The 13238-nt window shown below is 38.4% G+C and overlaps 1 protein-coding gene across 1 annotated transcript in view; it reads right to left on the bottom strand.

Annotated features, from left to right (window-relative positions):
* Positions 1–12584, bottom strand: part of LOC110942784 (lupeol synthase) — a 39449-nt gene extending 26865 nt beyond the window's left edge. The window contains exons 1-4 of the mRNA XM_022184549.1: positions 12546–12584; positions 12424–12444; positions 12194–12307; positions 12024–12117 (exon numbers count right to left, since the gene is read on the bottom strand). Of these exons, the coding sequence (XP_022040241.1) occupies positions 12024–12117; positions 12194–12307; positions 12424–12444; positions 12546–12584 (268 nt within the window). The remainder of the gene's footprint in view (positions 1–12023; positions 12118–12193; positions 12308–12423; positions 12445–12545) is intronic.
* Positions 12585–13238: the final 654 nt, after the last annotated feature.

The raw sequence follows: 13238 nt of genomic DNA on the forward strand, positions 1-13238 counted from the left end.
ACAGGTCAGTACTACCGTACAGCAGAGTTGCCAAACTAATCTATCTAAGGGTTTTGGCCAAAAATGGCGCTTATTATAGGTTTTGGCCAAAAATGGCGCTTATTCGAAGGGATTTGGCCTCTTTTTTTTTTTTTTTTAAGGCACTTATTATGAAAAGGATATCATAGCGTCTAGGTCAGCATGTATCTGGATGCAGCAGAAGAACAACTATGATATCCTCCGAATGAAACACCAATATAAAGACCCGAAATCTCAGACTTTGGCAATCTGTCAACACAAGATTTAAGACCATTAAGCCATATGCCGCAACGTGTTACCCACTGAGATGCGTAATGCCTGAGAAAAGCCAGAATTCTTGTGTAGACATTATGTTTTGCTCCCTAACAGCAGTTTACTCGTTGGTATTGCTGAATCTACCGACATATCGTTAACTTCGAGCCGTATCCTCCATCAGATCCTATTCATGCGAAGACATAATCAAGTTAGTTCCTATCATTTCTCATATAAGATCATGATTATTTTGCAATAATCACATCTCATGGTCTAGGAAGTATTTTAATACTCCCCCTAAAATTTTATTTATGTACAATCAATTACTGAAAAATTAAAAATTATAAAACATGTATTTACAAAATAAAGTCTTCCACATCAGGCACACAAAAGCATATGTCAACAAGAAAATAAGTGTGTTACAGTGCAGTTAAGTGTGCAACCAGGTTAGATACCATAACCAAACCTGTGATTTTCCCCAACTTGTATCTAGAACAACCACTGATAATAACCGGTGTTACTAACAGTCCTCCTTGGATGTTCCTACACTCATAAGCAATTCAGTTAGAGAGTGGAACCCAAGCCATCGTAGTCTTGGGTTGTCCCCTTTCATCAAAATAATAAACCTCCCGATATGCCAAATCTTTTCCCTCATTGATTTCTTTTACAACCATTGGTTTGACTCGCCAAACCTGTGTTGGTTTAAAAATTTTGTTTGTAAAAGATTTAAAGTTTGAAACAATCTTTTGTTTATGACCCGGAGGAAAAGATTGAGGTTTTGATGTGTTGGTCCTTTTCATCTTTGAATCATGTGAAACCGGCTTCACATGTGGAGATCTGGATTGAAAGTTTTTCATCCGATCTTTCAAAGATGTGTGATTTTTACCTTTTGATCCAGAGAAGCAATATTGGTTGTCTTTACCGTCTGGATCGTGTCGTTCTGGGCATTGTTTGAGCACATGACCTTCTTTTCCACACCTAAAACAAGCCTTGAATGGCTTTTGAGACTTTGAAGTTCCGTGTGATGCAACTAGGGGCGGGGATTGCTTTGAGCTTGACTCAGCATGTTTACAAACGTCAGGTTCGACAACTTCATATGATCTTTTGATCTTTGACTTCGCAAGACTTTCATTTGTGTTTGATTCGTCATCTGAACTCGTGCAATCATCAATGTGGAAGACTTTTGCCAATGGATCTTGATTTACTAGACTTGCAGAGTTGTTTGGGGTTGTTGGTTCTTGAACACTCGTTGATTCAAGGTTTTCAACCTTTTTACCAGCATCTGTTACTGAAGTTTCTGATTCATTTGAGCTTGCCCATTCTTGGTATGACTGCAAATCTGAATCGTAATCATCACTTGAGCTTCTTTCGCCTCCTTCTGAAGTTGTGGTGCTTGAGTCTTCACTACTGCTTTCTTCATTTAGCTTTTTCTCTGACTCAGACATAACTGTGTGAGATGGAACAAATTCTGGAATTTCCTCAGTGAGGAATTTTCCGAATCTGTTTTGTTTCAACTCTGGAACAAACACAGGAGGTTCACACACAACTTGTTCATCACAAAAGGCAGATTGTAAATCAAAACATTCAACCGCTACATTGTCATGGTTGTGGGTCTTAGGTTTAGGCAGATGCCCATTAGAGTTATCCCGAATGGAAGTTTTGTTTGCCTTATTACAATTCCAGGTGAACCAGTTAACAGTAGAATAACTGTCTCCTGAATAGCCTATACCTATCTTCGATCCACCACAATCATCATCGCATCCATCCTCTTCACGCTCGATCACATCTGCATTGTTATCAGAAAGGTTAGTAACCCCTTCACTTTCACAAGAAACATCTTCGGCCACAAGATCATTCTCATCAATCAGATCGTTATCAGGATGAGGTGATGGCATGGGTACATAGTTTTTGCTATGTGGTGGAAAGAAGAGTTTTCTTTCGTTTCCGAGCTTGTCCTTGTACCCAATCCCATCCTTCACATATGTCGGTCGTTGGCAATTTTTAATGTCAATCAGTGCCTTTTTACTGACGTTCCATTTATCAATTATGATTTGCAATCTATTGTTTTCATTTTGAGATTTTTCTAATCTTTCAGTTAAGTCGTTTATGACAAAATCTTTTCTGAAAACAAATTCTTTTAAAGTCTGCATTTCAGCTAAAGTCGAATTCAACTTTCTCTGATATGCAGCTTCATTTTCTTTCAATTCTTTGTTAAATTGCAAAACTTTTTCTTTATCTCTAATTAGGTCACAGTTGAGGGATTTGTAATGTGCCACGACGTTCACACATGGTTGAGAACATAATTTGACTTTAAACTCGTAAGGAATGCTGTTTGCCAAGTCTTCCTCATCCCTTTCTTTGTTGGATTCCATTTTCGTCGCCTCATCAAGAATCTTTTGTTCTATCTTTTCACTTGCTGCACTGCTCCCTTCTTCCTCCTTCACAGCTTGAGCTTCATCGACCACATTATTCTTTTCATCACATTGTGGAGCCTTTTCAGAGTTTGCGGAAGCATTGTTGAAGTTTGACATGTTTGCAGCTTGTGAGCTAGAGTCATTGGAGGTTGTTGGGGGTACAGATGTCATGTTCTTGTGTGCATCAGCCGATTGGACAGATTTATGAGGATGTTCGGCTTGATCCCTTTCAAACGTTTCTAGTGTGTCGATCACATCTGATAGCGTGATTGGATTCAGGTTGTTCAAGTAGTGTTGTTTGATCGTCATACATTTCAAGCTCCATTCTTTTGGAAGTGAGTCCAAAAGTTTGCGTATTGCACCGCGATTGGTGATCGGATTACCAGCCTTTTTCATTTTTGCCTTCATGTTTAAAAACCGGCTGATGTAACCTGATAAGCTTTCCCCCCGTATACCGCCGAACATGTCATATTCCTTTTGTACGATGTCTCTCTTTTTCTGAATCATTTCTCCGTTCCCTTCATAATAGTCAAGTAGAGCCAACCAGAGTTCATGTGCGGTAGTATATTCCTCAAACATATTGCAATCATTAGTTGATAAGGCCATTGTCAGAACAGCGTGAGCCCGACGGTCACGTTGGATCAATGCCTTATCTTCCTCGGTAAAGGTCAAGGGATCATTGTTGATTACACGAATATCATCACGAACTGTCATTGGGACATGAGGTCCGACAGTAACAGAGATCCATTGAGCATAGTTCGTATACTCAAAGAATGATTGGATTTGGGTCTTCCAACTACTAAAATTGGCTGATCCTTTCAACTTTGGAGGTCGGGGTGCGGTTACGGTTCCAAGTTCCACTTGTGCAATGAGAGTTAACTGATCCTGAAACATTTTTTTTAATTAATATCCCCCAAAAAAATATTTGTATCAGCTCAAAACCCAGGTCAAATTACTTTGAAAATAACTCTGTATCGACCCGAAAAGTATCAACTCTAAAAGGCCCAAAAATAAACTATGAAAACCCGACCCAAAACTGATCAAAATTATAAGCTCTCAAATAAAAATTTCTAAACCGGCTCAATCTAGTTCACCACCTATTTTGCAAATCACTTATCAACTCAAATTAATTAACTTTACCATGTCAGCACATGTCGAAGCCCATCTAGTATTTTTACAAAGATGTGGTACATTTTAATTAATATGAAATCCAACACCCACTTGATTTTCTAAACCATATAACAGACAAGCCGAAATTTAGAAAGTGTTACTATATTATCATTCTAGCCTGACCCACTTTAACATCCTAAGCCCAACACGCAAACTTATTTCAACCCTAGCTTCAATACCATCAGCCGCTATTTTGTCTTATTTGACTCTCTCTCTCCCAATTGTGCAGCCGTTTGCTTTCATTTGAAACACAACAGAACCCTAAAAACATTCAACTTCAGCCGCTATCTCTCTCATCTACTTTCTAAATCTCACACACAACACAACAGATCCTTCCTATCTCTATCTCTCTACATCGACAAAGACACACTCAAAGATGGTAGCTAGCGGTGTTGTGCGGCTGCTCAGATGTACAGGTGATGGAGAGGTTGGACGACGACGGTGGAGGGTGGTCGGAGGAGACGAGGGGTTGTGGTTCGATAGGCAGGAGACGAAGATATTACGGAGAAATGATTAATGTGACAGGTGAAGGTAGAGGGTTGATGTTGGAGAGAGGTGGTGGTTGAAGGCGACGACTATTGGTCAGTGGTTGATGGCGTCGGAGGTGGTGTGCGGCAGCTTTGTTTGAAGAAGATGTGGAGTTTGTGGGGGTGGATGAGATGAGAGCAACTGAAAGATGAGTGGTACGGAAGATGGTGGTTGTAGGTGGTTCGAGTGGAGGTGTAGGGGTGGACTGGTGATGGAGAGATGGTGACGGAACGGTGTTGACCGGAACAGTGGTGGTGCGGCTGTGACCGACGTTGATGATCAGAAGAACGGGTTCAATGTGGTTCGGTTTAGTATGGGTTGGTAGTAGATCTATTAGAGCCGATACAAATTCAAAACATTTCAAGACTAAACGGCAACAAGAAAATTGATGGTTTAGTCAGCGGTGGTTTTGGTCGAAGTCAGTTCACCGGATACGCGGCGGCGCCGGAGTAACTTGCCGGAACCCTAAATTATGGCCGGAATTTAGCCGGAGACGGAATGATTCAAAACAGAAAATGTATATGTATTAAATTAGTTATTATATACGCTGATAAATCCTTTTTCTACCCCTTTCTTTAAAAAAAAATAAATACACTGGTCGGACGAAACCGCCGGAGTAACGACCCCGGAAAACGTTGACTTACCGGCGAATTTACCAAATACGCCGGAAGACTTGAACTCGCGTTCAAGATTTAAAATCGCCGGAAAAGTTAATTTCGCCGGAAACTTGCCGGAAAACCCAAATTCGCCGGAACTTTCAATAAAATCGCTGTATTCAAAATAAAATCGCTGTATTCATAAAAAAATCGCCGAGAAACTTCAAAAAACTCGACTAAAACCTTCTGATTTGAGCTGAAACCTCTAAAAATGATATGAAATGACTATGAATCTTTCAACTAATGCTAGTCTCAGCTCTCAATCAACAAACAAATACTTTAAACCTTTTGAAAACAAGATTTTTTTGAAGAAAAAGTGAATAAAAAAATAAAAAATAAAAAAAAACCCTAAAAGTTTCAAAACTTTTCAAATAAAAACCAGATTTTTAGGATGAATTTGAAGATTATTGAATCCCAAATTCGAGTACCAAGCTCTGATACCAAATTGTAGGATCAAATCGAGCCAAAAATCTGATTTTGAATAAGAATCTAGATGAACACACACAAAATATATCAATAAAACCCACTAGAATGATTTGCAAATGATAATACAATGTTAGCCCCCAAATCTCTAGTAAATGTGTTTGTTACCTAAAACCCTAATCATCACTTTCTATTTATAGCCTTTACCATTTTAGGCTAATTACATTTAAGTCCCTAGGGTTAATAACTTGCCAAAACTAGTAATAAACATGAAAACTAACTAAATGAGCTAATAAATATATTTTGTCTAAACAAAATATATTTAATTATCCAAAGCAATAAAACTGTCATATCTCGAACTTCCACACGCCATATCTTTCTTCGATCTTCCCGTGTCGACTTGCGCGTTGACTTTGGCTTGTTGGCGTTGACTTTGTTGACTTGATTCGTTGATAACATTAGACTACACGTTTTAGACCCAACAAGAAGGGAAACATACGAAGGCGGATGGCGTCGTTTGATGCTCCATTGATCCGAAAGGTATCACATATTTCCAAGAAATTAGTTATATGTAGATGGGGATCCTCGTCCGCAAGCCCGTGGAAGGTTGCGGAGTTTTGGAGCATTTGTATCAAATGCGGCCGAAGTTCGAAGTTATTGGCTTCGACATTCGGAGCATTGATAGCGGCGCCTAGATTACCCACGGTGGGTCGTAGATAATCCATAAGGGTACGTTGGTCCGCCATTGGAGGTGGATCACCCGAAACCTTCTCTTGGTTTTTGGCTTTTAACCTTTTTCTGAGAAAGCGTTCGGGTTCTTCTAGTGGTTCTTTTATGTCTTTATTGGAACTGGAGCTCATACACTATGTGAGGTTGGCGTCGGGTTCCAAGTCCTGCAATAAAAACAGAAAAGAATGTTGGTCAGAAGATTCACCACGGCCCTGTGTTGAGCGAACACGGCCCGTGGTCGGAATTTCAGTGATTGTTTTCCAGATCCCAGTTACTGGAAGTTGGACACGGCCCCGTGTTGCACCGGCACGGCCCCGTGGTCAGCCTTCTGTAACTTGGAAAACAAAAACTGCCAGTAACGATGCTGGGCACGGCCCGTGTCCGACCAGGCACGGCCCCTTGCTGAGCTCTGCAGAAGCTGAAAATCTACGAAAAATCCTAAAAATGAAAGAAAAAAATAAAAATATGATTAGGCCGTTGATTCCTAACTTTCTTAAAATCCTTGTGTTCCCGGCAACGGCGCTAAAAACTTGATGCGTGTGTAGTGTAATATAATTTAGATGTATATTTAAGCCCTTTTTACACTTTTAGCCAAGTTTTAAATTTATAAAACACGATATTTACTAACACTAAACACACATATGGGCAAGTGCACCCATCGTGGACGTAGTATAGTGTTGGTAAGATACCGAGGTCGTCTAAGGACACAAGAGCTTTTAATACCGGTTTATCCTCAACGTCTAATCAAATCAAAAAGTGAGAAAAATTGTTTTAAACTAAGAAAAATAAAAACTAACTAAATGCTGAAAAATAAAATAAAATAAAAACAGATAGACAAGATGAATCACTTGGATCCGACACGTGTGTTAGTATAACCTTTGATTATTTTCGCACTTTTGCACTTGTTTAAGAGATTATCTTAGTTATTGTAGTAGGCCCCTCTTTTGAAGGCGACGTTACCCTCAACCCAGTAGTTTGAGTTAGCAAGGATACAATCCTAAAGGGTCGGATTATTGAAAGATAATGAATTAAGTTATTAATGCAAATTATGGTAGGCCCCGCTTTCGGCGGTGACGTTACCCTCGGCTAAGTAGTCTGAGTCAGCAGGGATACAGTCCTAAATAGCCGGGTTATAGTATTAATAGTAGTTAACTTATGAGGGGGTCAAAGAGTTTGGATCCCCGCCATCCAATACCTATGGGCATTGAAGGAGATCCTACTAAAATTGACCCAGGTCCCAAGCAGGACCTCTAAACGTTGAACAAGGGCAAGACCTTTACCAAACCGTTCCCTTAACCCCCGATCAGGTAGCCAACATACCTCCATATAGACCGTGGAGATATGAATGGTGAAAATCTTTTATTTTATATAGACAGTAAAATAACGCCAAGACACCACGGACAAACGATAAGGAAAGATCACCTTCAACATAAGTAACTAGTTATTAAAGTCATTAATACAAAACCAAATAAAAAGTGCAAAAGATTAAAAATAAAAAGTATTATACTAAACACTTGTCTTCACCAAGTGATGTAAGAGACTTAGGCAAACATGGCCTTGATTGTCAAGAACTCTTACGATCAATCTTGGATCCCGAGACGACTCACACACTCTACGATGGACAATGGATGATGGTGGTGGATGATGGTGTTATGGTGGTGGTGGGTGGTGGATGAAGTGTGAGAGAGGTGGTGTGCCAAGGGATGAGATGGAATGAAACCAAGCACCCCTATTTATAGGCTGAACAGAAGGCTGGGCACGGCCCCGTGTCCGCTGGACACGCCCCCGTGCCCGTCTGACACTCTCTCTCTTCATTAATTGTAATTCACAATTACAATTAATGCGCCTGCTGTACTTTCACCACGCCCCCGTGCTTGCTGGACACGGCCCCGTGGTGGGCAATGGAAGCTTCTACTAGTTTGTCTTTTCTGCTGCTTCTTGGGCACGGCCCCGTGTTCGCTGGACACGGGGCGTGTTCAGTCTTCTGTTTTCTCTTCTTTGCCCTGGGGGTTGCCGTTGAGGGTCCGGGCAGTCTACTTTTATTCCTTTTCTTGTATTTATGCTAGAATTAGTTCTCTTTTTGCTTCTTTTGTGATTTTGAGCTCATTTCATCCTGAAAATACAAAAGAAAGACAAAAACACTCTTTTTCCAACATTAGTACTTAAAAAGGGTTAGTTTTATGCCTTAATTGATGTGATTTATATGTTGCATTTTACACACATCAATTCACATCTACCATTTCCCAGATTTTTATCCATCATAATTTCTGATGCTTTCTCTGAAAGAAATCTGCAAACTCCAAAATCAAAATATATGTGGAGATCAGAAATTATGAGACCTTGGAGTGCTGCAGGGTCATGGAAGTCAAACATTGATGTACCTGTTCTACCAGAAAATATGATGGATCTTGTACCAGAAAATTCATCATACAGAGCAGAATACATGAGAATGTTAAGTAGGCAGGCAGAAACAAAAGAAGGATTTGAAAAGGTGTCACCCATGGAGCATGATGCAGAAGAATCAAGCACACCAAGAATAGAGCAGCAGGATGAATCTGATCCACATCCAGCTGATAAAGATGTGCATATGACTCACGCAACAGAAGAACATCATGTTGAAGGCTCACATATTGGAGAAACAGGTGCAACAAAATCTAAACTCAATATATTTTATACTTCTGAAAGTGATTCTGATGAATCAATTCAACCAAGATATGAAATATTACAAAGAAGCACTGTTTTTACAAATCAATATGTGAGTGAAACAAAAGACCCATTTTTTGAGTCAAACTCTGAGGAGGAGAATGTGGTAACAACAGGTGGAGATCAGTTCACTGATCAAGGAAACCTAGATGAGAAAAATAAAAGTTTCTCAACAACTCATGGAGAACTTGAAAAGGTTCAAGGATGTGAGGAAAACCAAAACTTGAATTTGTTTCAAATTTCTGGTGAGGAAACAGAGAATTTGGATACTTCCAATCCTCTTAACCTCAGAACATCAGAAAATGTGTTTTCTGGTGGTGTTAGAAGGGAAACATCTGTTGTTTCTCCTATTTCCCAAGAACAACCATCTATGTCTCCAAAACAACTTCATAAAGAACTTGAAGATGAAGCTGCTGCTGAGAAAACAGTCATGAACGAAAAACTTGATCTGATACTAGAAAAAATCAGAAATAAAAAATCAGAAGTCAAAGCTCTATCAGAGACTGTTAAAGCTGTGCAGAAACAAACTGAAGAAAATAGTGCAGCTCTCAAAGAAATACAAAAGTCATCAGAAAACAAAGGAACTTCTTCAGAAATGGAAAAGGCTCTTAAAGAACTGCGTGATATCAAGAAAAAGATGACAGAGATTGCAATTGCAGGAGAAAGTTCAAATTCAGGAAGGCTTCTTGAAGAAATACAACTGCTCAGAGCCAACAGCAGCAGTCTAACTGAGGCTTTTGAAAAGTTGGTACTGGAATTAAGTGAACAAAGAAGTAAAGAAAATCAGGAGTTTCAGAAACTAAGGACTCCAATTCCACAAGAAAGATTGCAATACAATGTTGCCACACTGGCAAAAGTTGATCTTCATAAACTAAAGACTCCAATTCCACAAGAAAGACAAGCAAAAGAGTCAGAAAGTCCCCAACATCAACCAGAAACCACCCAACAAGAACAAATAAAACAAACAGAAACTGTAACAGTTCAAAAAGAAAAGCAGACCATGGGTCCACCACCAGATAAACAAAAGTCACCCATGGGTCCTCCACCAAGCATATCAAAGCTAGACACTTCAAGTTTCCAACATAAAGAATACACTTCAGCTCAACCATCAACTACAACCATCACTGGAGAAACAGAATTTAGCATAAGGATGGACACAAAAGAGAAGCGAAGAATGGAACATGAAGTGACCTCTTCAAAAAGGCCAAGAAAAATAACGAGAGAAGACTCAGAAGGCAACATCAAAGAATCAGAAGTGCTGGAAGGTGATCTACACACAATCATGTATCCAGAAGAACATCTGAAGCACTACTATTGGAAAGGTCCAGAAGACAACCCAACAAGGCCACTCTCACCAATGAGTAAAAATATTTATGAACAAAGAAAAAATGGCAGCTGGGTGATATTGCACGACAAATTGACCAATCCAATAGTATCAATTGAAAGAGTTGATACTTTGACTACTGGAGGAGGCTTACTAGGGAATGAAAGTAAAAACAAGTACACCCTAGTCAGAAAAGACAAAGATGTTCAAAAAGTTACTGATGTAGACCTGGCTGATGAAGTTCATCCAATGGACATAGTCAAGATGAAGAACATTATTGATGAATGGAAAGGTGGTTCAGTAGTGATCAGAAGAGCCTTTGACAGTGTTAAAAATGCAGGAGCGAAAATATACATAAGAGTAGCATTAGCAGACTTTGATTTGTGTATCAATTTCGAGTATAGCACTAAGGTGTTAATACCTCCACCCAACACAATTATTCCAGTTGAAATCCCTTCAAAATTGGCAAGAACCGGTGCAATCTTTGACACACCAGAAATCTGTGCAGTCTTCAAAGATGCTCATAATGAGAAGGCACTATTCAGAATCAGTGAAATTTGCAGGTACTCAAACCAAACTTTAAAGTATATAAGAAACTGCATAAATGAGAAACAAGAGCAACTCAAGATGAAAGGAAAGAACAATGAACAGCTGAGAAAGAAAATTGAAGATTGCATTGTTGGATGGAAGCAAGAGAATGGTATAAATCAATGTACAAGGCAACTCAAAAGATAATTGATCACAAGAAGAAACTGAAACCAGGAGACAAACACAGAAGTGGAGTGAAGATCAATTGAATGAATTGATGAGATAGAAATTTTTTTTTGAACAATATTTAGAAGTTGTTTTTCTGTTTCTTTTATAATGGTTGGATGTTCTATGCTTTAACTTTTATGTTTTATGCTTTATGTCTGTGGGACATAGTCACTTGATCTTTCTTTTTCAAGAATTAGTTAAAAGTTGTTTACATTTGGACGTAGAGATAGTTCATTTTCTTACAATACTTAGGAGGAAACTGTTAGGAAACTTTATTTGTAAGTATTGAAGAAAATCTCAATCAACTGGATCTCTGAAAAAGATAACAGTCCTGAAGAACACAGCAAGATGAAGAAAAATAGTTGGGACAACTGAAAAGCAAAGTATCTACTACAAAGAATCTCAAGTTGATAAAGAGTTGATTTGGATTATCAGAGAAGGTCGTTTCTGATGGATCTGATGATATTTCTGATGAAATATCATTAGTTTCTGACAAATTCTGATCATCAAACTTTCTGATGATTTGTTCACCAGAATTTCTGATGAAGTGGCTTATCAGAAATTCTGATGACAGACCCACTTGTCTAAAATCACAACTCTATCCTGCCACCCATGACCGAAGCATGACATTATTGGTTTTCATGATTACAAATGCAACTTGAACGATGGATTCAATGAATATGTCAAATTGTTACTTTATGCAGGACTTATTGCATGAATAAACAATTGTTTATTCATGTCCACAGCCGTCTATAAATAGAAGGCTCGAGAGGCAGAAGATACTTGAGTTTGAAGCTTAGCATTCACATACAAACACTCAAACTCCAACTGCTCTTCTCACCCACAGAAATCAAGATTCATTTGTATTAGATAATAATCTTACAATCACCTTGTTAAACTAATTTATTTCAAAGTGATATAAACTTGATAATTCTGTAGGTCTTGTTTCTTGAAAGTCTGATTTCCATTTCCGCACATCTTTTTCACATATACTGAAATCACTTGCCATATTATGTAAAAAGAAGTTGTTAAGACCATACTGGGTCCAACATTTTTTAAGAGTAGGCCCGTATTCTTCTGCAAGATTACTTGATATGATCGCTTGAATAACAAAGGCTGCATCCCACATTTGACAGCCAAAACTCTGAAAATCGACATTAAACATTTATGTTCAAAAAAAATTCAACATGAACACATGACTTGGTAACTAGTGACAAAACCTGCATTTTCATTCCATCTTCAGCAACCCAAAAATAGTCAGGTATTCTTGCAAGATGACGTTTATACGCATCCCCAGTTGGATCATCCACCCAGGTTGCAATCAAGCACATAACCTAGAGAAATTATTTTTCGGGTGTTAGATTTAGGACTGTTGGCCCAGAAAAAAGATATATGAGCGCACACACATACACATTTTGGGTGTTAGATTTAGGGTTAGTGTGATTCTTACAATTATCAATATACTTTGGTTCTGAAGAGAACAATTCACTGTTGATTATATCATAAGAACATGGGTAAAACATAAACCCTAATTAGATAAATTCAATCATGAATAATGAAACACATGTGTACCTGGTTAGGCACCGCATCAGAGAATGAACTAGATGTCATGTTCGTCAGATTGATTCGGTTCCCCTTTAGGATGTATCTTCTTGATGGTAGTACCGAGTTCTTTAGGGTTGAATAACCCGTAATAATGGAGAGAGAGGAGGGGCGATTTTTTTTTGTGATGTTATGAGGGTCTAACCCTAATCCCTCTCTAGTAATCTCCTTATATACACCCAAGGGGAAACCCAATTAGTTAATTAGGGTAATTTGGCCCATCAACAATTACCAACTAATTTATTATAGGTTTTAATATATTTTGATCCATATTATATAAATGATAATGATGGCTACTAGATTAAATACATATAAATATAATATTTAATCTTACATTCTCCCACTTAGCCGAATAATCATTTATCATGAGCATTAGATAAGTCTGATCAGAGGTTAACACTCATTTTAGCTTTAAACCAAGAACCGTAGCAGAGAAATACAGCCGTTGAATCATCATTCGATTCAGGACCCCCATTAATCATACTACAGCCTCAATCTAAAACCTAACAGTCATGATCAAAATAAGTAAGCCCTTTAACGTTTGATTTGTATTTATATTTGTCTATATGTCATTATACCGGCAGAACATATGTTAGAGACATACAAAATCAAACTGATGAGGAAAATTAACTAACATTTAATCATTCATAGTACAATATGCAA

This window comes from Helianthus annuus, chromosome 5 (assembly GCF_002127325.2).
Source record: "Helianthus annuus cultivar XRQ/B chromosome 5, HanXRQr2.0-SUNRISE, whole genome shotgun sequence".
In the NCBI taxonomy this organism is placed as follows: domain Eukaryota; kingdom Viridiplantae; phylum Streptophyta; class Magnoliopsida; order Asterales; family Asteraceae; genus Helianthus; species Helianthus annuus.